We start from the raw sequence: 25,609 nt of genomic DNA, 5'->3' as shown, positions 1-25,609 counted from the left end.
TGGATGGCAAGAGAACCAAGTGAAAGGCTTATGATGGACAGAAAGGGAATAAAGTGAAAGGCCTATCATGGATGGCAAGGGAACCAAGTGAAAGGCCTATCATGGATGGCAAGAGAACCAAGTGAAAGGCCTATCATGGATAACAAGGGAAACAGGTGAAAGGCCTATGATGGACAGAAAGGGAACCAAGTGAAAGGCCTATTGTTGATAACAAGGGAACCAAGTGAAAGGCCAATTCCATCAAGAAAAGCTTAGCGTCATAGATATTATGGAGAAGCAAGAGCCAGAGCTTATAGTGAACTTAAAATTCCCAAATTGGAAGTTTGCTCAAGGGTGAGCAGAAATTTTGCAGTTACTTGCAAGGTAATCATAGCATTTGTATTTTTCTGACATACCTAGCAAAAAACAAAAACGACAAAAAGTTTGAAAGTTGGCTTTTCTCAACAGAACCAAAATTCCGTCATCATTGATAAAAGGAATCTGCTTTGTTCTGCATCAACAATAACAGTAAGATATATCAACATTCGCATGCAAAACAGTGGCGTAATAATACCTTGCTAGTACACGTGATGTGTATTGATAGCGATCGTTGAGAATTAACATAGTCACAGTCCTCACTCCAGGACTAGCAGTCTATAATAATTTGAATTTGGCATATATTTTCGGTAGAAATTTATTATAAATTTGGACATATTTTCGTATGCCTTGAGAATTATATCCTGTCCGTATCTTCAGATTTTAAAAAATGTGGCATGTTGGATGCTTCATTGGATTTATTTGGTTGTCATGTTTGTTTCTTTGTTAAAGCATTCATGTTTATGAGATAAAAGGACAACATTTGCTAGTCAGTTCAATTTACTGAAACATTCTTGTGCTGGAAGTAAATTTGGTAATTTTTTAATGATTTCAGTTACAAGACAACTCCCTCTCCAACAAATTACATTTTCAAACAAGACTTCAGCACGGAAGACACAAACCTTACCATCTTTATGCCTCCAGGAACATTGAATGGTGAGTAGAACTTCATCTGAGAACACATGTGTCTTCATGTCCCCAGAAACACTGAATGGTGAGTAAAACATAATGAGGATATGCAACCAGGAACACTGAATGGAGGGTATAATTTCGTCACTGAAGATGCAAACCTTGCATTCTTCATGTTTCCTAGGACACAGATCTTGCTTTCTTCGTATCTTCAGGAACACTCAGTGGTAGATATGACAACAGAACTGAGGTTGTGAACCTATCGTTCTTCGTATCGTCAGGAACAACAAAATGGTAAGGATAACTATAGCCTTGAGCACAGAGGACACAAATCTTCTGGAATACTGAATAGTGGGTAAGTCTTTAGCATTAAGGACAAACCTTGCCTTCTTCATTCGACCCAGGAACACTGATGGTAAGTGAGTCAAAGAACAGGGAACACTGATGGTAAGCATGTCAGAGAACAAGGGACACTGATAGTAAGTGAGTCAAATAACAAGGAATTCTGATGGTAAGCGAGTCAATGAACAGGGAACACTGATGGTAAGCTTGTCAAAGAACAAGGAACACTGATGGTAAGTGAGTCAAAGAACTTTTTATGTACCATCCAAATGAAAATGTTTGATTACCATGATGGTAAATTCATTTGCTTAACGATCAGCTTTTTGTTGGACATCATCTTAAACATAGATAGAATAAAGTAGATGTGAAAAACTAAGATATATACCGGAATCCAAGAAAATCCAGACCTGATAAATTTGTCTTATACGTTTTAAATATGCTAGAGATTTTTTGAATTTGTAAGAAATTTTATTACTGAAGATTAATCTATGGTATAAACATGGTTCCATTGTTTTTATTTTGTAGTCAGTGGAGGCTACTACATTGGCATCATTGATGCAACTTACAATGTTGGGCGCCTACGGCCAGGGGAGATAACTGAAAGGAACTATACACTAAGGCTGTGGTGGAGTGAATGTTTGTACTGGAACCCTACACTTGAGACATGGAAGGCAGATGGATGCTGGATTACAAACACATCAGACTTCTATTTTACACACTGCAGGTTGGTAGAACACTACTCCATATACTTGATCTACCCATCCTACGTCATACATATTGGGTTCACTTCTGTTTTTTTTGCATCGGCTCTAATTATCAGCCATTCGAAGCAATTGGTGGAAGGGGTTTGAAAAATCAAAGCACTCGGGCAAGAAAATCAGTTTAGATAAGTAGCTTTTACTTTTGTGTCTTGGTACAGTAAAACCTGTTATGAGAGACCGCTCCTTCTGCCAACCAAAAGCGGCCTCTCAGGACAGGTGGTCTCTCATAAGAGGTGTGTGAAAATGGACTGGTTTTCAGGGACAATAGTTAGCATTGTTGAAAAATAAATAATTCCTGTACTCACTGTACATGTATCATATCCTTTATTCATAAATCTTGTTAAATATTGCATGCATTCCTCTCAAAATACCTTTATATAATAAAGATATACATCTATCAAACAACGAGAATAAAATTTATATTTCAGCATCACATTAATATGTACAAAAAATGAACAGTTAGATCTGTAAATTCACATCAGCTGATTCTCCACTGAGCACACTTGCTGTGATATTGTATCTATTTTTGAAGCTCTCCTGCCATCCGTTTGATGCAGCAAAGTCATCATAATTCAGTTCTGCTGAGACAATTATTGCCTTTTCCTGAATCAACTTTCCACTTACTGGTATGTTTTTACTCCTTGCAACACAAAACCACTCCCATACTCGCTCGTTCAGATTTCCGTAAACTGTCCGTCATGCCGTGGCATATTTCCTCTGTGCTTGTGCACCTTTCTGCCATTCATTTCTAATGGACTCCTTGTTTTTGATTACATTTTGAACTTGCGTTTTACGGACGCTTAAGATGACTGCTATTTTGCGAACGGCCTCCCCTTTTTCATTTCTTTCAATGACATTAATCCTTTCTTCCAGTGTTAAAATTTTTCTTTTTCTTCAGCGGAGGTTCTGCCATTGTTATTAGTGTTGACGTTATAAAGACTATCGCTTTTGATCAGGTTTTGGGGAAATGTGGAATAAATATATATTATGTACCATGAATGAAACCAAAAGACATAATTAACTCATCAAGAAACAATACATTTATTCTGAGACGAAGTTTAAATCAACAGCATTATAGCTCGATAAACAAAGGTTGTGACCATCTGCACCCAGGTAAACAGATGATGGCTTGGTGAAACACTAACAAAAAAAATAAAAAATAATTTTAAAAAAATCCGGAAATGATTCTCACTTACTAGTATTAAAGACAATGCGCTCATTCACCCTCCAGACATTATGGATTAACTGGAAAGGAAAACGATGTACTCAAACCTACACTGAAGCCCTTTCAAACGATTTCTCAATGGGACATAAGGACTACCGGCGTTTTGTGAGTTTTCATAAAGATAAAGAAAAAATACAAACCTCTAAATTGACTGCATATATCCATCATTACTCCCTTTGATGTAACTCTTACTGGCTATTCATATGACTTCGGCACTACAGTGGCAATTAGTGTCATGTACTTTAGTCTGGTTTACTGCAGTTTACAAATGACACCGTACGCTGGAGTTGTAAATTTCACAAAACTGGTATGTATCAAGACAAATTCTTTTAAAATACTTTATTAGAGCAATCTTTACTATTTATGCAGTCTTTGTTACAAAGGATTAAATGATGGTTAGAGGTGTTTATCTCGATATATGGTTGTTCAACTATAGTGTTATTTAATGTGCACTTTGTTTGCATACTACATTTATCGTGAGCTCTAGTGTTTACAAAGGATTAAGTTAAGGTCAGTGGTGTCAATCTGTTGGTTTTTTTGGGGTGATGCGGTCATTCATAGCAGTGTCAAAATGCATATTTGCCAAGAAATCATGGTCGCGTTCAGCAGGTGCTTGTTCATAACAGAGCGTTTATATAGTAAAATCGATCCATGCATTACGATTGTGGTCGGAAATGACAGGTGGTCGCTCATAGCAGAGGTCGCTCATGACAGGTTTTACTGTACTCTTAAACATTTTCACTAAAAATTGCTTATCGCAAAAGTAGACCAAAAACTTACATGGAATCGAGCATGTTTTAAAGATGGCATTTTCTGATTTAAAGCAGATTTTTGTTTTGAACATCATATTAGAATTTACAATTATCATTAGATAATTATGGTATGTATGCTGTCCAGTCCTTGTTATGTATGCTGACCAGTCATTGTTATGTATGCTGACCAGTCCTTGTTATGTATGCTGACCAGTCATTGTTATGTATGCTGACCAGTCATTGTTGTGTATGCTAACCAGGCATTGTTCATGCACAGTTATAGATGAGGTCTGTATCTTTATTTTTTATTTTTTTTACTATAGACTTGTCTCCATCATGTTGTGGGGTGGGATTTAGGAAAGGCAGGGTTATATTTACATTGGCAAAATGCAACATCTCGTATTTTTGTTCCAGATGTAACCATCTTACAGCCTTTGGAAGCCACTTCGAGTTGATTCCAAATGATCTTTCCTTCACAGATATTGACAGTTTCTTCAGGTAGGAGTTAATGGTTACATAAAACTTTGTCTTTTATGTGTTATTGAGAGACGTGGATGATTTCCTGGATAAAGAACATAGCCTTGTGTTTGAAAATAACAATGGATTCAGCTCTTATTTTAACAGAAGGCATATCTTTAAGTCCTCAGCATGGGGGCATCATTGGTAGTATGCCATGCTTGCAACCAGAAGGTTATGGGCTAGAATCCTACTGTGTGATGAGCCCATTTCATGTTGTGTCATTTGCTCCAGTTGCCTTGGCACCAAATCAACTGATCAGGTTGTGTCATTTGGCAAGGCACTTTGCTTCAGTTGCCTTGTTATCAAATAAACTGATTATGTTGTGCCATTTGGCAAGGCACTTTGCTTTAGTTGCCTTGGCACTAAGTATTCTGCTTATGTTGTTGTGTTGTAAATCGAAAACTAAAGCAAGCCAAGTCCTGTACTGGGAAATAGGAGGCTAGAAAATCATTTACCGTTCCCCAACTTTTATAGGGACAGGAGTGTATAGGAATCCTTGTCAGTCTGTCTGTCCAACTTTTATAGGGACAGGAGTGTATAGGAATCCTTGTCAGTCTGTCTGTCCAACTTTTATAGGGACAGGAGTGTATAGGAATCCTTGTCAGTCTGTCTGTCCAACTTTTATAGGGACAGGAGTGTATAGGAATCCTTGTCAGTCTGTCTATCCAACTTTTATAGGGACAGGAGTGTATAGGAATCCTTGTCAGTCTGTCTGTCCAACTTTTAAAGGAACAGGAGTGTATAGGAATCCTTGTCAGTCTGTCTATCCAACTTTTATTGGGACAGGAGTGTATAGGAATCCTTGTCAGTCTGTTGGTCCAACTTTTATTTTATAGGGACAGGAGTATATAGGAATCCTTGTCAGTCTGTCTATCCAACTTTTATAGGGACAGGAGTTTATAGGAATCCTTGTCAGTCTGCCTGTCCAACTTTTATAGGGACAGGAGTGTATAGGAATCCTTGTCAGTCTGCCTGTCCAACTTTTATAGGTACAGGAGTGTATAGGAATCCTTGTCAGTCTGTCTATCCAACTTTTATAGGGACAGGAGTGTATAGGAATCCTTGTCAGTCTGCCTGTCCAACTTTTATAGGGACAGGAGTGTATAGGAATCCTTGTCAGTCTGTCTGTCCAACTTTTATAGGGACAGGAGTGTATAGGAATCCTTGTCAGTCTGTCTGTCCAACTTTTATAGGGACAGGAGTGTATAGGAATCCTTGTCAGTCTGTCTATCCAACTTTTATAGGGACAGGAGTGTATAGGAATCCTTGTCAGTCTGTCTGTCCAACTTTTAAAGGAACAGGAGTGTATAGGAATCCTTGTCAGTCTGTCTATCCAACTTTTATCGGGACAGGAGTGTATAGGAATCCTTGTCAGTCTGTTGGTCCAACTTTTATTTTATAGGGACAGGAGTATATAGGAATCCTTGTCAGTCTGTCTATCCAACTTTTATAGGGACAGGAGTTTATAGGAATCCTTGTCAGTCTGCCTGTCCAACTTTTATAGGGACAGGAGTGTATAGGAATCCTTGTCAGTCTGCCTGTCCAACTTTTATAGGTACAGGAGTGTATAGGAATCCTTGTCAGTCTGTCTATCCAACTTTTTTAGGGACAGGAGTGTATAGGAATCCTTGTCAGTCTGCCTGTCCAACTTTTATAGGGACAGGAGTGTATAGGAATCCTTGTCAGTCTGCCTGTCCAACTTTTATAGGGACAGGAGTGTATAGGAATCCTTGTCAGTCTGCCTGTCCAACTTTTATAGGGACAGGAGTATATAGGAATCCTTGTCAGTCTGTCTATCCAAGTTTTATAGGGACAGGAGTGTATAGGAATCCTTGTCAGTCTGTCTATCCAGCGCTTACTCTTCTTGTGAATGCAGCTAGTTCCAACTTAGTAAATATTATTTGTGCCCAATGATGAACATGTTGACAAATCACTTTGCCCCCCCCCCATTTTTACCTCTCCCTGTCGTAGATGTGAATAGCTTTTGGGATGGTCATTCCTGACCTGCCAACCCTTACAGTTTTGCCATAAGTCTTACGAAAATGACCCTAAAACTACAAACTTAGGAATAAAAGCAAAAACTATGGGAAAATGACTGTTGCCCAAAATTCCGGATAATTTGTTCGTCTGTGTTTGATTTGGATCCAGGTTTCATATTAGAATTAGTGGAATTACTCAGGGAACTAAACTGATTTTACAGCAATACCTCAGACACTTTAAACTGCACATATTTTGTCGTGCAGAGTGTCTGCATGATCAAACTACTGATTATAGAATTTGTATTCAAAAAATGGCGTCCAGTGAGCGTTGCACGTTGAAGATGAAAGGGAAAATAAGCCTCTTAATACGTGTTAATAATCAGCACAGAAGAATAAAAGGAATGTTCCGATTATTGTTAATAAAAGGGACACAGTTATGTTTATTGAACATAAGTGCCAATTTGAATATGCCACATGGCGGGAGATACAATTGCTGTCATGTGAATTGGAAAAAAAAAGAATTCGAAGAATTACATCAAGTTGAGAGATAGCAACAAGCCATTGAGCTGCATAGGGTTTGGAACTGACGTTTGTGCAACTGTACTGGTGGTAAATAACGTGTACTTTTTAGTTGAAGTTGTACATAATGTTTACTGTCGCTGCCTGTTTCGAGTATCGAACTTTTAAATACATTTTCCAATAGCAGTTTATGATATTTTGTTACACCTTACTGAAAACAGGTAAATCTTACAGGGAAAAAAATCGACTGCCATACTGAGACAGTTTTGTCAGGTTTGTCATTCATCCAGGTGTCCATTAGCTAAAGTTTGTTATCACTAATCCTAAACGTCTTAGAGAAGACCATGAAACTACATCAAAAATATTCATACTATGGTCTGGTTGGTCCTAATTAACATGGTACTGCTCGGACATCCACTATGACCACCACAGCGGCTATCCTGAAAATCTTGTTTTCGCTTCTCATTCTAAATTGATTGTAAAATCAACATGGGTTTTTGTGTTAATGACTTGTATGATGTCCACTTGGTCTTTAGTGAAAAGGATGCTGATTTGGCATACAATATGGCCACCACAGCAGCCATTTTGAAACCTTTGTTATTGCTTCTTCCCCATGTTCATATTAACTTGCAGGTTTTCACTGTAAGACTTTGTATAATATAATGTTTGGCCTTAGTACGAATGGTACTGATCTGATGTCCAATATGGCTACCACATCAGCCATCTCGAAAGTCCTGTTGTAGCTATTCCTACATGGATGGTCATAGAATGAAATTTTACACCAACAGATGCCTAGTGATGTCTAACTAGTGCTACTGATATGACATCCAGTGTAATGGCAGCATTGTTAAAAAGATGGATAAATTTATATTTAGATGGACAAATTTGTATTTTGATGGATAAATTTATATTTAGATGGACAAATTTATATTTGGATGGATAAATTTATATTTAGATGGATAAATTTATATTTAGATGGATCAGTTTATATTTAGATGGACAAATTTATATTTAGATGGATAAATTTGTATTTAGATGGATAAATTTATATTTAGATGGACAAATTTATATTTAGATGGATAAATTTATATTTAGATGGATAAATTTATATTTAGATGGATAAATTTATATTTAGATGGACAAATTTATATTTAGATGGATAAATTATATTTAGATGGACAAATTTATATTTAGATGGATAAATTGCTCTCCATTCCTCTAGCTTGTTCATTTATATATAGCTCACATGCACTCTTGGATGACAATAAGACAGTATATGTGCAAGCTAACTTACCAGTCTTCATTTCTTGATTATTGTGTAATTATCATGTAATTAAAAGATATATGCAGATTTTGGTGGATTTTTTTCGTTTGCGTTTAACAATCCATCACCGTAATTTCATTTTGCACAAACAGATTATATATTTCCTATGGTTCTTTTCTTCTAGCCCACATGAAAACATGGTTGTCATTACCTTGATGTCTTTGCTCCTGCTGACGTACATTATGTTGATGTTGGTGTGTTATCAGGCCGATCTCCATGACAACAAGAAAGGGGGCATTGTTATCCTTCAGGACAACACCATAACGGATAAACAGAGATACGAGCTCACAGTAGAAACAGGCTTTAGGCAAGCAGCTGGAACTTCATCAAAGGTAAACATTCAAATTTACCTACCTGGAACTTCATCAAAGGAAAACATTCAAAATTTACATACCTGGAACTTCATTTAAGGTAAACATTCAAATTTACCTACCTGGAACTTCATCTAAGGTAAACATTCAAAATTTACCTACCTGGAACTTCATCAAAGGTAAACATTCAGATTTACCTACCTGGAACTTCATCCAAGGTAAACATTCAAATTTACCTACCTGGAACTTCATCAAAGGTAAACATTCAAATTTACCTACCCGGAACTTCATCAAAGATAAACATTCAAATTTCCTTTTTAAAGATACTGGATACATCAGGCTTTAATGCACTTGTTGGTGTAACCTATAGAAGTACATGCAAGACTGTGCCCCAAGTTGTGACTAAAATGCTTGCTTTTGCAACTGAAATTTGTGAGTGAAAGACTTACAAAACTGTCAGTAATACTTAGTTGTTCGGATTCAACTTTCCCTTTTAAAAGATATTGGATACATATGCTGTCAGGCTTTAGTGCACTTGTTGGTGTAACCTATAGAAATGCTTGCTTTTGCAACTGAAATTTGTGAGTGAAAGACAACCAGTCATAAGTTTTATCCATGTAATTAGGTTAAACAGATAATAAAATGACATGAAAACAAACACTAAAAAATCACACTTGACAGTAAAATCGGATGAATACCATAATACAGGTGTGGCTTAGTCTTTATAAGTGGAAATAAGAAAGTGGCTCTTTATCAGAGAATCTGAGGCCAGACAGTAGAGAGGTGATTTAGAACTCACTTGACTCCCAATGTTATGACCAAATTAATATTAGGGCTTTGTGACCTAGATTTTGATTGACCCCTAAAATTTGTAAGTATGTTGCACCGTGACCAATAAAGTATGACATATATTTGGAGCACTACCTTTGTGTGTGTGTGCACGTGTGGTATGGATTTTTAATGTAGCTTTAAAAATTTGTCACTCATATCGCTACAGTCTGCAGTGTGGCAGTTTATAGTGATGTCTAGCACTGAGGCATCATGCTGCAGACATGTAGCATGATGTCCTACCCAGTCACATTATCCTGACACCAGGCCAACCAGCCCTAACACTAACCTCTTAATGCTGAGTGCCTAGCAAGACTGCTCTTAATACTATTTTTATAAGTCTTTGTTTTGTCTCGGCCGTGGTTCAAACCTGTGAATTCCCGCATCCCACATGGATGCTCTAACGACTTAGTCCACCGAAGTAGTCCTTATAGTGCTACTGAGAAAGAATTGTGATTTGGCGACTTAAAACCTTCTTTTAGCATTGAAAGTGAAATTCAAGAGGTGTTCATCCTTCCATTTTAGGACTCATTATTAGTATTCTTTTGGAAAATATTCATTTTTAGGCACTCTTGCACATTCTTATTCCCACAGTTGTCTCCCTTTTGTACTCTTCAGATCAGCATTATTCTCCATGGAGAAGAGGGAATGTCAGAAACCAGAGAGTTGGTTAGTGATGACCAGAGACCCATGTTTGAGAGAAATTCACAAGACAAGTTCTTGCTTACGTAAGTGTTACTATTCTTGGAACTTATTTTGCATAGTCTTCATGAATTACAGACATATAGTTAAAATGCTCATTCAAAATGGAGGACTGTCTATATAGGGAGGACTACCATATGCAAGAGATACATTTTGTTTGCATCTTCAAGGGAGGACACTAGAATGTTTATATTTGTTTATAATAAACTCAGTGGGTTGTTTAAGATCAGAGTTTTTCAAGGTTATTTTCATCTTTGATTTTCGAGATTTTCTTTTTTCTTGATTTTCAAGGTTATTTTCTTGTATGATTTTCAGGGTTATTTTCTTCTATGATTTTCAAGGTTATTTTCATATTTGATTTTCAATGTTATTTTCTTTTTATTGATTTTCAAGATTATTTTTCGTTATGATTTTCAGGGTTATTTACTTCTATGATTTTCAGGGTTATTTTCTTTTTTTGATTTTCAAGATTACCTGAGAGTATTGGTAGGATCAATAAAGTACAGTTGTGGCATAACAACTTTGGTCCAAACCCTGGTTGGTATGTGAGTCGTGTCACTGTCAAGGATCTTAATACAGGTAAATTCTAGCCAATTGAAATTAAGTTTTTATTAATTTTTCATGTATAATCTTTATCTTTTCTTTGATTTATATTTTAGAAAATTTTAACATTTTTATTTTTTATATATTTTATTTTGTACTTCATGTTTACATTGATTTGGAAGGAGTTTCTGTGCAGTTCTTCATTTTTATATTTTTTGAAACTTAATCTTTAATTGTTATCAGATTGTGTTTCGGTACTATAAATTTTTTGCTATAAACATACATAGTGGCAGAAATTACTTCTTTGCACTATAAGTTATACAGTGATAAAAATCACTTCCCTTTGTATTGCTGTCGTTTATAACAAGATCTTCATAAATGTAGCCAAGATTGTTACAAGTATTAGGTTAGCAGTTTCGACTGTTTTAATTATGTGATTGTTTTAAAGTTGAATAATGAAAAGAGCAAAATTTTCGTAACTTGTCAAAATGTCTGTCAATCAGGTGGATAAATGATAATCTTGTAGAAAATTTGAATAGTAGGGAATGATTTGCATCTTTTCCTAACTTGAGTCAGGCTTATTATGTATTTTCCTATTGTCCATCTGTACAGATATTAACCGTATCTTGAAAAATCTCAGAAATTTTTATGAAACTTGGCTCAGATGTAAATGATATCTTTGCCCTGGATACAGCCCTAGGTCAAAATTCAAGGTCACATCAAGGAGAAATGCAAGTTAGTTCATGCTGAGAACATTTTGATAAAACTTTGGCTTATTAAATACATATGAATTTATGGTGTGTCACATGACATGATCCCCCACCCCTGCATAAAGGTCAAGGTCACAGCTAGGTGATTATTTTTTATTTCCATCCTTATTCAGGTAGAATTTTTTAACCACTGAGGATATTTCAATTCAGTTTTATACATGTGTCATACCACAGCCTTACTCACCACCCCACTGTTAATGTCACTGCAAGGGAAAATGTAAATCAATAATTTACATATTTTTTCTGGCTCGGAACCTTGAACCACAGAGAAAGAAAAAAAACAATAGTCATCATAAACTTCAAGCTGATGAGGTAAGACTCACTGTTAAGCTCACCATACGTGTACCAGCAAGAAAGATTCTGTACTGGAACATAGCCCTTGGTTGTAGATCCATTCACTCTCATTTCACTGGTAACTCTCATAATTATTATCAGATTTCAGCTAAATCTTGTATACAGCATAATATTACTAAGGCCTCTGCTAAATTTGATTGTCAGCATTCTTTGTTCTTATTTAGCAGAGTTACAATATTGGACCCATCCACTTTTGTTTTTGCACAATAACTTCCATACTTATTTCTAGATTTCGAACAGATTTAATAGACAGCTCGACATCGACTATACCATGGTTAATTTTGTCAGAGCTGGTTTTTTTAATTTTTTAACTGTAAAATTCACCCACTTTTCTTTCAGCACTGTAACACCATATATATATATATATATATATATATATATATATATATATATATATATATATATATATATATATATATGCCATGATACTATATAATCTAGATTATACAATTGTGCTTTTTAAATCGCATTCATTCATTGTTACACAGGTCACATGTATTTCTTCATATGTGAGAGATGGCTTGCAGTAAATGAAGATGATGGCAAAGTGGAGCGGGAGTTCACTGCCCTTGAACCTGATCATCTTACCTTCAGCATGGTGAGGTTCCAAAATTCTTTTTTTCTTGCCAGCATTAGCAGACGGACATGCAGTGAAACCTGTTTGTTAAGGATACTTGCGGACATAGAGTATTTAACTTTATATTACAAAATCCTCGTTACAGCAAATGAATTTATAATGAAAATGAGGGTTTCTTGAATGTTGTCAAGTGTACATTGGATAGAGGTGTAATTTAATTCAGGTTGTACTGCAACACTTTCCTGTCACTGAAGGCATTATCATCAATATTAATGAGAATTTGCATCAAACTTTTGAAAAGTGATTTAAATCATATTTGCTAATCAGGTGTAGCACTCTAGGTATGTCGTATGATCCAGAGTAGATACCACATGACTGATCAAGCGTAGCATCCTAGGTATGTCCTATGATCCAGGGTAGATACCACATGACTAATCAAGTGTAGCACTCAAGGTATGTCCTATGATCCAGGGTAGATACCACATGACTGATCAAGCGTAGCACCCTAGGTATGTCCTATGATCCAGAGTAGATACCACATAACTGATCAAGCGTAGCACTCTAGGTATGTCTCTGCTCAAGAGCATAACAAAAGTAACACATGACTGATCACGTGAAACAGTTATGTCCCATGCTCAATGGCACAACAAAAGTACAGTGTGACTGATTAAGTGTACCAGTCTAGACATGTCCAATGTACAGGGGTACAATAAAAGTATTATGTGATTAAGTGTACCAGTCTAGGCACATCCCATTCTCAAGGGCACAACAAAAGTACTATGTCACTGATTACGTGTACATAGTTGCATCGAGGTATTTCCATTGCTCAGTGGTACAGTAAAAGTGTTATGTGATTAAGTATACCTGTCTAGGCATGTCCCATGCTCAAGGGCACAACAAAAGAACTATGTGACTGATTAAATGTGCATTGGCAAGTCGAGGTATACCCAGTGCTCAGTGGCACAATAAAATTATTATGTGACTGATTAAGTGTACCAGTCTAGGCATGTCCTATGCTCAAGGGCACAACAGAAACTAGTGGCTTTATTGATAGAAAATTTTGTAGAACATTTGGGATCAGTTGGGGTTAATTTTTTTAACTCCGTAGGTGATAGACCAGAAGAGCTAACATAATATTCTGTTGTCCATTGCCTGTTATCCATCCATCTGTTAGCACAAGTTTGTTATTTTCCTTCTTCAGTGATGATTGTCTTGAAACTCTACACACATGTTCATCCCATGGTCTAGATGGTCCTGAATGAAAATGGTACTACTTGGACATCCAGTATGGCTGCCACAGGGACCATATTGAAAACCGTGTTATCTTTACTTTGCCTGAACATGGGGTTTTCACTAAAAGAATTCTTATGATGTCTATTCGAGTCCTTAATGAAAATGGTGCCAATCTGATGTCTGATGTCCAATCTTGAAAATCCTGAATAAATGTTAATATCAACTTCAGGTTTTCACTGAAAAACTTCTTATGATATCTAGTTTGTACTAAATGAAATTGGTGCCAGTCTGGTTTCTAATATGGCAGCTACAGTGGCCATCTTGAAAATCTTGTTATTACTACTTGTACATGGATGGTCATATCTACAAGATATTTTCACTAAAAGATTTCTTATGATGTATTGTTGGTTGTAGATGAAAATGTTGCCAATCTGGTTACCATTATCTGACAATCATGTTATCAGTCTCCTTATAAAGATGCAGTGCTGTCTTTTTATAGCTGTTCTAATGCTAGAAAGGTTTGTCTAAATATACAAATTTCTTTTGCATAAATGTAGAATCGTGTTTACTATAAAATAAATTCCTGAATACTGGAACATCTCAATAAAAAGAGTAAATACACTTGTTTTAAAAGTCAGGGTAGTTGTTCATGGTCACTAGTTGTTCTTCTACACTAATTTTGGATACAGAAATACCATAATGCCTGTGTGAACTTAGTGTTCACTTATTTTGGATGCAGAAGTACAGTAAGGCCCATGTGCTCTATTTGTCTGTATACACTTACTTTTTAATACAGAAAACTGGAAATCCCCATTTTCCATATATACTCATGTTCACATATTATTATCAACATTTTACTGTATGCAAATTAGCAGTTGACGAACCCAACCTTTTAATTTGCAACTAATTTTCTTTTACAGGTTATATGGGCCAAGGGTACCCAGTACCTCGCTGACTATCACATATGGACGTCAATTGTGACTCGTCCTGCGTACAGCAGCTTCTTGCGAATAGAGCGACTGACATGCTGCCTTACGACTCTCATGATGTACATGTGTCTCAATGCTGCCTGGTTCAAGGTCACCACAGTTGAGGTATCTAATCATTATTAATATGGTTTCTATGGCAACCTGACAAGTGTAAAACAGTTCTTGAACTCTTTTGGAAATATAATAAGTTTGGTAACATGTTGAATATGCAAAATCAACATTGCTTGGATGGATGAATTTAAATGTGTGAAACATAGTGAAAAAACAAGAAGATTAATAAAGTTGAGTAACTATTACTTGTTGTAAGTAATTACTTAGTTTTGGTACAATGTGCGCTTTCATGCTTAAATTTATGACAAAAATGGTGGTTACACTGATCTTCCTGATTTGGCCCCTGAAACCTTGGCATGTTTGAAATTGGGGCTAAAAACAACTAAAGCTGTAAAATCATGCCATGCAGAAGAGGATCGCATCTACCAAACGTGGAGACTAAAAAGAGCACATTTTACATAATTTCAAGGCCTACAAATGAACTAGGAGCTAAATTAACCACAGGCAAATGAGCAAAATTTGTCTAAAAGAAACTAGAGGAGTGAGATGAAGTGTCATGATTACCTGAAATAATGATAATTAACTCGTTCATGGTGAGCATACCTTACTCATGAGTGATTGGGTGCAGGTATGAATCCTACCATTGGATCAGGATGGGTTGACTACCATTAACAGTCTACGATGGAGTGATGCACAGTGTAGGATAGTGTGATTTACAGTGTCGGATGGTGTGATGTACAGTGTCAGATGGAGTGATGTACAGTCTAGGATATGGTGTGATGTACAGTCTAAGAAGGTGTTATGTACAGATGTGATATACAGTCTAGGATGTTGTGATGAGCAGTCTAAGATGGTATGATGTACAATTAAGGATGATATGATGTACAGTATAGGATGGAGTTATGTACAGTCACTGATGGCATGATATAAAGTGTAGGAAGGAATGATGTACAGTCTAGGATGGGGTGATGTACAGTATAGGATGGAGTGATGTACAGTGTAGGATTGTATGATGGGTTGTGTGATGTACAGTGCAGACCCATGTGTACAATTACTTCCTGTACTTACCAATATACTACTATAACAAAATTGATAATTAATACCAATTTTTTATCTAATTAACCAACCCTACTATATACTTAATGTGCTTCAAGATTCTTACTGAAAAAAGGGAAGGTAGTAAAGACATCTTATTACTTTTCTTACAGTACCGTGGAGAATTTGGACTCTTGGACTTGTCTTGGAGAAATGTGACAGTTGGCACCATCTGCTGTTCAGTCATCATCCCAGTCAACCTCTTTATTGTCTTCTTGTTCCGAAGAAGTAAGGTATGTAATAATCCAACTTCCCAGAACAGTATTTCTCACATCAACATATCAAGTCCAACTGGCTCAGCATCCAATGTGTGACATTTAGAATTTTTACAGCTTCAGAAAACTGCAGAGTTTTGATCAGGTTGTTCATTATGACATTTTTTATCAAAACTGTGTTTTGATATCTCCAGTACCTCTTGGCATACAGGAAGAAATTGTTTTCTCAACATTTCACATCCCAGTTTTATTTTCTACTAATGTTCTGTTAGGTTTGAGCTTTTATATGTCTCAAGGGCAGCTGTTTGGTATCCATAGCAACCAGGTGAAAAGCGTAAATTACCTGACCTAATAGTGTTAAAGTGGCATGTAATTGTTGTAATCTGAGGCCTTCTTGTTAACAATATCTTTTGACATTTTCTCTTGTTACCTCCCCTGAAAAGCCACCAGCCTCAGACAACCAAATTGTATATGTGATTTGGATTTGTAACGTAGCTTTAAAACAATTTCAGTCATATTGCTACGATGTTTGCAGAATGGCAGTTTATAGTGATGTATAGAACTGTAGCATCATGCTGCAGACATGTAGCATGATGTCCCGCTCAGTCACATTATTCTGACACCAGGCCAACCAGTCCTAACACTAACCTCCTAATGCTGAGCAGCAAGTGAGCCTGCTGTTGCTACCTTATTTTAAAAGTTTTTTGGCATGACTCGGCGGGGGTTCAGATGCCAAATTAATCTTTTATTCTTTTTGTTGAAAATGTGCAAAGCTAGAACTATTTAAAATTTCACAACCAGATTTTAACAACTTCCTTGTTTCTTACAACTTGTTTGCATTTTGAAAAAAGTGCTACAAAATCACCGACTGTCTGTCTGTCCATAAATATTTCTTTAAAATAGAAATTATTTAATATTACCTGCTACTGTTGCATTGCCGTCTCTTTACCTAGCTCTAGTCCCCATGAAACTTTACACACACTTTCATCCCTTTTTCTAGTTGGTCTTACATGAAAATGGTGTTGATCAGACATCTTAAAAATCATGTTATTTCTATTCCTGTTATATAGATGGTCTTGTTAATATGGGGTTTTCACTTCTTACAGTGTCTAGTTGGTCCTAAATGAAAATGGTGCCATTCTGATGGCCACCATGGCAGTCATCTTGAAAATCTGTTTTTCGCACCCTCATGTCATACAGGAAATGATATTAACATGGGTTTTCACCAAATGACTTGTTTTGCTGCTTAGTTGGTCCAAAAGAAAATGGTGCAAGTCTGCTGTTTATTATGGCCACAATCACAGCCATCTTGAAAATCGTGTTATTGCAACACCTGCCAAATAGCAAGTGGTATTAAAATGGGGTTTTCATCAAATTATTTGTTTTGATGCCATTTTCCTCTGATAGGGCCACTACACAGTGTCTGTCTTATGTTACTGCACTGAAACCATACTGTTAGGTCTACTCCTTCCAACATGGGGACTTCTTACAGTATTTAGTTGGTCCTAAATGAAAATGGCGCAGTTCTTGTGCATCCAGTATGGCTTCCATGATGGCTGTCTTGAAAATCTTGTTCTAACTACTCTGAATGGATGACTATAAGATCAGGTTTTCATGAAAAGACTTGTAATGATGTCCAGTTTGTCCTAAATGAAAATGCTGCCAATTTGGTTCCTTTAACTCTATTTCAGCATTGTCATCATAAATACCCCCACCCCCAAGTTTTCAAGGGAGAGGTGTTGTGGAATCATTTCAGTTCAGAATGCTCATTAAAGGTTGTTGCTACAATATTTACTATCAAATTTTTATGAATATGAGAACTGAACATCAAAAATTCAGATCCCATATTTTAGAAGGATATTGATATTTGATTTTAATCGTAGCAATGTATATGGTTATCAATGTCACAGTTTATCTTAATCCCTTTATCGTGTTTAATAGCCTTTATTTTCTAGCCCTCCAAGGCATCATTCATTTTAATAATTGGTTCTTAATTTTGCAGCCAAAGAGTGCATCCAAAAGTAAATCAAGTGACTGCACAGAGGAGGAGCAAGAGTTTCTGTACACTAGTGTCAAGCCTGAAGTGACAGATCACTCTGATCATGTGCCACCGATCATGACATACTCCATCTTGGATCAGTCAATACTGAACTGGCCAAGTATACAGGGCTGGGCACAACGCCAGTGGATGAAGCGACAACAATCGCTTATGTCAGGGTCAGACAATAATAGTGGAAACAGTGACAGCTCAAATGTACCACCACAGGGGACAAACATAGTTCTGATTAATCCAAGAATCGATGCTACAAAATCAGGTACAAGTGTTTCTTGGAAAAGTCTGCCATTTTCATACTCTGTCCTCTTACTTAAAGAAAGGACTCTCTCTGCATATCTGTAATTTATGAAAGGAATTTTGGATTGAAAATAAAATTTTGTTATATTATGATGCATGTCCATCATCAGTTACCAGTTTTGTTTCCACATTACCAGATTTGGGGTAATAAAAGCTCTATCAATTTCGAGGTAAAAAGTTCAAAGGTCAAGGCCACTGATTGAAGAATTTAAGTTTCAGAAACGGAACTTGAGCTCTGGACCATCTATAGCTGCCAAACTCTTTGAATGGCTGTGCTTGGCATATGGAAGAAACCTATCATTTTTTTATGCCAAAAGGTAAATTTCATTGTGTGATGAAGGAAAATGGTGTCTGAACATTAACTTGAGTTTTTCACTATCTTGAGTTACCAGTCTTTGTGAATGGATTGCACTTGTGGTAAGGAAGAACTCGAAGGCTCTAAGGTCAGACTTACTGTGACTGAGAGAAGAAAGTTTCTGCACAATAACTTGAGTTTTCCACCATTTACAAACACCTAATGCTCAAGGTCACTGTCTGAAAAAACGTAAATGGTCTCATCATCAAATATGGACCAGATATTTTGGATGGCTTGCTCTTGTGGTAAGGAAGAAGCCTATTTATTTTGGGTCAAAAGGTTGAAGGTCACTTTGAAGTAAAAGTTGAACTAAAAGGTTTCAGTTATCAGAGAGGGGGTGGCTCAATGGTTAGCTTGACAAACCTGCAAATATTAAATGCGAGGCAGGCATATAATGGCTGCTGTTCATGCTACTCTTGTTTTGCCATGAAAGGATAATTAATTTATTAGGCTATGAAATGATAACAAATTTTTATGGTTTAATTCCATTCTTTTTAATTTTTTATTTAGCTTCACCATTGGTTAACTATGCAAACAAATTTTGGAGCATAATATATGTGGATGAACAATTGTGTGCAGAATTATCTGTGTACATTAAATGGGTTTTTCCCCTAGTCACAACTACTGCATAATGTTTTACCCTCCATTTTCTTTATGTCCAGAGTTGGATCAGGCCTCCAGTGGCTTTGAGGATGCCAGTAGTCTACTCAGGCCTCAAGCCTTGGCAGATAGCACTAGAACTACAGCAGCGCCCTCTGTTGCAGAGAGCATGAAGACCCACAAGCCATCATCTCTGAACAACAGTTATAGGACAAATATACAAGGTCCCTCCAGTACTGATAGTGTCAAAACAAACAAAGCACCCTCTGTATCAAGCTGTGGAAGTCAAAAGTCAGCAGGTCAGTTTAGCATTAGTACCCATGGCAGTCAAAAATCGGAAGGTCTGTTTAGCATTAGTACCTGTGGCAGTCAAAAGTCTGCAAATCAAGTTAGCATTAGTACCTGTGGTAGCCAGACGTCTGCAGGTCAGTTTAGTATTAGTGTTTGTTAATTGAAAAACTTGTAGTGATTTTTCACACGGGTCAGCATGTTTTTTTTTCCCTCACATAATACGTGATAATATTAGTTTACAGTATATAATGCAATTCTAATATAATAATAATAAAGTCATTTACATTTTATATTACATGACAAAATAGTACTTTAAGACCTGGTAATATAATTATTTAGGATTTTGGCTCTTTTTCATCAAATGTCTGTTATAGAGCATGCAGCCAACTCTATTTCAGAATTAAAAATATTTCAGTTATGCAATGTATTTTACGATATTTTTGTTATTAAGTATAAAAATATGTTTTTATTTTGTTTTATTCTTCAGTGACAATGGGGAGGAAGAAGAGTAGTCTTATTTATCTCCCCTACTGGTGTCGTTACATAGCTTGGACTTTGTGTGCCATGATCAGTCTGGCCTGTGCAACCATCACCATCTTGTATGGATACAGGTAGGTCATAGTTGTCTCCCTTACCATGCATTTGCTTGGTCGGGGAGGACAGATCATTATGTAAGGTGTTTTAACATGGGGAAATTGAGCTGATATAATTTGGTGAGGAAAAAATGTTCAGTTGTAAATATTTTTCAGAAGCAAATGACTAAGTCTAAGAAATATACACTAATTAAAGTTTTATAGATTGGGACAAGTGACATTTGGAATGTGGCCATTTTTTTACCTCTGAGTAATTCTGCAAAGTGCCACAAGCATGTGGATCAAATCTTATAGTTCATAAATACTTGCATTATGTTGAAAAACTTAAAATCAAACTTATGAAACAATAACTTTTTATTTTTTATTATAGATCTGAAGATCTTATGGGAATGTCTGTTGACTGTCGTCCATCCATCCATCAGTACAAATTATTGCTACTCTTCCAAAACTACTGGAAGAATTGCTATGAAACTTTACAGACACACACACATTCAATTCAATGTCTAGTTGATCCTAAATGCAAATGGTGCAGTTCTAACATCCAAATGTTGTTGCCACAGTGGCCATCTTGAAAATCTTGTTATTGCTACTCTTTCTGAATTGATATCATATCAACATTGGGTTTTCACTAAAAGGCTTCTCATGATGTCTGGTTGGTCCTAAATGAAAAAGGTGCCAATCTGATATCCAGTATGGTTGTGTTGAAAATATTGTTGTCGTTACCCCCTCTGCCACCCCACCCCAAATGGATGGTCATATCAGCATGGGGTACTCATGAAAAGAATTATTTTGCTGTCTAGCTAGTGCTAATCTGATTTTCAATTTGACTACCATGGCAACCATCTTAAAAATCTTCTCACATCTCCACTACAACAGAAAGTCATATTGAGGTGATGTTTTCACAAATAGATTTTTTATGTGGTCCAGTTGGTTTGCAGTGAAAATGGTACTGATCTGACATCCAATATGAAATCCATAGCAGCCATCTTGAAAATATTTTCTTTACTCCAAATGGATGACCATATCAACATGTGAAAAAAATAGATTTAATTTGACTGCCAAATTTGTTGGGACAGAGGTGGAATGATAAACATTTGTATAAAAAAGAACTGATAAGATCATTACCTACTACAAATTAGAGCTTTAAAAGAACCAACCTGCTTGCAAGCAACTGGTGGTGGATAATGAAGAACAGATTTTTTTTTCATGAAACGGAAAGCTCACATTATGGTCATCCTGACGACCAAGTTATAATTGATAATTTTTCAACCTATTTAACGGTCTTGTTACATATTTTGTTTTGCCTCATGATTGTTATGCATTGTTTTCATGACTAAATTGAACACAGATTCTTTACTTTTCATACTGGATACTTTGATGTGTAAATCAATATAGCAGGGTATATTACAGCAGATGAAGTAAGCATTTTGCCATTTTTGTCAGGTTTGGTCCGCAGAAGAACATGATGTGGCTCCAGTCCCTTTACTTCAGCTTCATAGTCTGTGTGTTCATCACTCATCCACTACTGGTTAGTACATTAGTAAATTATTTTTGTCCCCACCACAAAAGGGGATCAGAGAAATAGTTGCCCTTCTATTGTGTGTATAAGAAGTTTCAGGGTATTTTATTAGTCTTTTTTTTTTAAATATTTGGTACTTTTTGGACAGATGTTTTAAAAACATTTGACAGACTTTTCTACCCGCACATGCAGTTTTAAATATTGTTCCACTGTAAGGCTAAAATGTTCTGCAAGAGTTATGTCCCTTTGCCAGTTAGACCAGTAATGAACTTTTGAGTATATCTTGTGTGTATAACTGGTTAGTATTTTGGCAGTTGGTTTGTCATCTGTCGATCTTTTGCCTAGTTCCAATGATGTCAGTAAAATTTAACAGCATAAGTAAGAATATTGAAAAATTGTGTTTCTCGGCTAAGGAAAAAATTTGTTCAGCAAAATGGGGGCTCTGAGCAAGGACCATTGGTTTCCCATGTAAAAATAGTATTCTCCTTCTGGGGCTCCACTTCTCTTCTCACCTTACCATTGAGAGTACATGGGTCCCTTGCTTTAAGGTAGTGCATTGGTTAATCATTTTAAAGTACTGTATTTACCATACATCTTGGGTCGGGATAAAATAAGTGATTTTTTTCCTGTCCCAGAAGTTATGATGAAACCTTTTTTTTCACCTAGGTCAGCTTATGATGAAATCTTTTTTACCTAGGTCACATGTGCCAAGACTTGAAAACAAAATAAGTTTTTGTGTTCAATTCGCAACCACAACCCATACACGCTGCATGTTACAATAAAATAAACAAAATGCTTATTTCATTATAAACTGAAAGAAATGGATCTTGTGATCATTTTATTCCACTTTTTGTTCATCACAAGCAATTTATTCACCCTTAACCTCATGCAAGTGCCTTTGGATGCCTCTACCCGATTCGCATGGAAGTACCTTTAGACACCTGTAAGCATAAGCCATATTGAACTGGCTTTCATAGTGCCACCTTCGGGGGAAACCCCCATTAGATACAACAGTAATCAGTGTGAATGACCATTACATCAGATCACTTGGTTGCTGTTTAATGCTTTGGTCGTAATCTGCTATTTAAAGTAACCGAGTCATATTCTCCACTCTCGAAAATGAAGGCAGAGGATTGCGTTAAGTACTTTCGTAAATTAGCGTGACAAGAATCACTAATATGAAAATTTCAGTACCTTAGGTAAAGGCGCTGGTAATGATGTAGGCAACAATTAGTTTCTATATTTTATCAAATTTAGGTGATTTATTGATGTAGACAATTACTGGTAAATTTCAATATGAGAAATGGCAGGTTTGTTTGGTCACACGGCTTCAGTGGCTTGATAGTGAACAAGTTTTCTCAAGATTTTAAAGCACATAACAAATTCCTCCATGAAAAATAATTATACAGCATAACGATCAGATTTTACTCATAAATCGCTCCAAACACGTAAAAAGGTTAAAATTGTTGTTGAACATAACATATACTTCACCTCTTATCAGTTAACAGGCAGATCTGTGTATATCGGGTCAAATAGGTCAAGTCTTCTATTTATAGCACACTGCAATGTGTAACTTTGGTACATATGTATCAACTGCCTAAAAAAAAAACATACACTCTGTTAGGTAAAGGGTTAATGAAAAATATATGTCCATGAACTCTGTATATTTAGCCAATGCATACATACTTTATATGCCCACGGTTCATACATGGCATACCTATGATTCATACATGACATGCCCATGATTCGTGCAGGACATGCCCATGATTCATGCATGACATGCCCATGATTCATGCATGACAAGCCCATGATTCACACATGACATGCCTATGGTTCATACATGACATGCCCATAATTCACACATGACATGTCCATAATTCACACATGACATGCCTATGGTTCATTCATGACATGCCCATGGTTCATACATGACATGCCCATGATTCATACATGTCATGTCCATGATTGTGGAGTCCTATTTTCATGGGTATACATTTTCTTGATTTAGGGCAAAAATGTCATTTTTGTGGGTAGTTAAATTCATTGAGCAAGCAAGAACTTTTTAAAATTGTTTCTTTTGAAAGATCATCAAGATTGTAAATTTATGGTTTTGTAGCAGCGACAGAATCTACACAAAAATGGTTCCCCATGAAAAACATCGAGTTCACAGAATTACATAGCACCTCGTTTAAGTATGACCATGCAAATGAAATTTTTGTTTGATAGAAAAGGCATTCCTTTAAAAAAAAAGACATACCGGGTTCTCCGTTCGCCAGTTATATTGTTTGCCATATAAAGCCCATCCTGCACTGAGAAGTGGCATTAAACCCCAAACAACATATATATACATTATATGGTTTCTATGAATAGTGCACATAAAACAGTCTAATTAATAATAATCTTAATAATAATAATACTATTAGGTGTATTCTGTTTGTTCATAAACCAATTTTGAATGGTGGAACTGTGTACATAGGTCACCTGTGTAGGAAGCCAATTTTGCCTTTTCACATTTGTAGCCAATATTGACCGGTCTGACTGTAATTATTCCATTTGGCATCTTTATTGTGGGCAATCAGTGTACCCAACAAAAAAAATTTGGAAATTGTTTTACAATAAATTTAAAATGAAGTATGCTTCTGTCTTTTATAGATCATGTTCCTAGTCGTGTACACAGCTTTTAGATATCGTAGAGATCCGACGGTGTTTGACCATTGTGATATTTACAACCGCGAGAAGGCAAAGCAAGACCTGAGGAGAAAGAAGAACTGCTGTGAGGAGTGTGATGAGCTAGAGAGGGTACATAATGATTTGTCCTTTACATTTGGTTATTAAAATTGGCATCAGGAGTTGAAATATTCATTTTAGTTTTCAAATTATTATGCTGTCTCAACTGTTGAACGTAAAATGTTGCAAAACTTAATTACAATAGTAAGACTACGGTTAACATAATCACAAACTACTTATATTGCCAGCCTCTTGACTTTATCATTACTTTACCAGGGCTTGTATTGCCTGCCTTAATACTTTAGCATTACTTTACCAGGGCTTATATTGCCTGGCTTATGACTTTGGTTACTCCAGCATTACTTTACTGGGGCTTGTATTGCCTGCCTTATGATTTCAGCCCTACTTTACCAGGGCTTGTATTGCCTGCCATACGACTTCATTGTTACTTTACCAGGGCTCATTGTTACTTTACCAGGGCTTGTATTGCCTGCCTGATGACTTCACCATTACTTTACCAGGGCTTGTATTGCCTGCCTGATGACTTCACCATTACTTTACCAGGGCTTGTATTGCCTGCCTTATGACTTCACCATTACTGTATCAGGGCTTGTATTGCCTGCCTGATGACTTCACCATTACTGTACCAGGGCTTGCATTGCCTGCCTTATGACTTAAGTGTTACTTTACCAGGGCTTGTATTGCCTGCCTTATGACTTCACCATTACTGTATCAGGGCTTGCATTGCCTGCCTCATGACTTCACCATTACTGTATCAGGGCTTGCATTGCCTGCCTTATGACTTCAGTGTTACTTTACCAGGGCTTGTTGGATTTTAACCATAGTTATACATCTTTATATCAGAGTTTGCACAGTCTTTTGTTGTTGTTGTTGTAGGGTTTAATGCCATTTTTCAGCACACGATAGGCTATATATGGCGGCCAGTATTAATGGTGGAGGAAGAACCCGAGAAAACTCCGGAAAGAACCACCGACCCACGAGATTGCACAGTCTTAAAAAGTGCTTGAATTTGAGTTGGCTTTAGTTCAAAACACTCAGTAATCTTTGACAAACACTGGAATTTAGAAATAAATGCAC

At 36.4% G+C, this 25,609-nt stretch overlaps 1 protein-coding gene across 3 annotated transcripts in view; it reads left to right on the top strand.

The window, feature by feature from the left end:
* Window positions 1–25,609, top strand: part of LOC149781051 (polycystin-1-related protein-like) — a 535,051-nt gene that overhangs the window by 482,232 nt on the left and 27,210 nt on the right. For all 3 annotated transcript variants that reach the window (XM_089938184.1, XM_089938183.1, XM_089938186.1), the window contains 14 exons: window positions 911–1,011; window positions 1,852–2,050; window positions 4,479–4,562; window positions 8,530–8,737; window positions 10,163–10,272; window positions 10,716–10,825; window positions 12,402–12,511; window positions 14,644–14,817; window positions 15,972–16,091; window positions 18,076–18,388; window positions 19,444–19,680; window positions 20,160–20,283; window positions 21,709–21,793; window positions 24,437–24,583. In XM_089938184.1, the coding sequence (XP_089794310.1) occupies window positions 911–1,011; window positions 1,852–2,050; window positions 4,479–4,562; window positions 8,530–8,737; window positions 10,163–10,272; window positions 10,716–10,825; window positions 12,402–12,511; window positions 14,644–14,817; window positions 15,972–16,091; window positions 18,076–18,388; window positions 19,444–19,680; window positions 20,160–20,283; window positions 21,709–21,793; window positions 24,437–24,583 (2,122 nt within the window). The remainder of the gene's footprint in view (window positions 1–910; window positions 1,012–1,851; window positions 2,051–4,478; window positions 4,563–8,529; window positions 8,738–10,162; window positions 10,273–10,715; window positions 10,826–12,401; window positions 12,512–14,643; window positions 14,818–15,971; window positions 16,092–18,075; window positions 18,389–19,443; window positions 19,681–20,159; window positions 20,284–21,708; window positions 21,794–24,436; window positions 24,584–25,609) is intronic.

This window comes from Sinohyriopsis cumingii, chromosome 16, assembly GCF_028554795.1.
Source record: "Sinohyriopsis cumingii isolate HCF-2022 chromosome 16, ASM2855479v2, whole genome shotgun sequence".
NCBI classification, from domain to species: domain Eukaryota; kingdom Metazoa; phylum Mollusca; class Bivalvia; order Unionida; family Unionidae; genus Sinohyriopsis; species Sinohyriopsis cumingii.
Note: the sequence above shows the minus strand (reverse complement) of the source record. Positions and strands in the feature narration are given on the sequence as shown.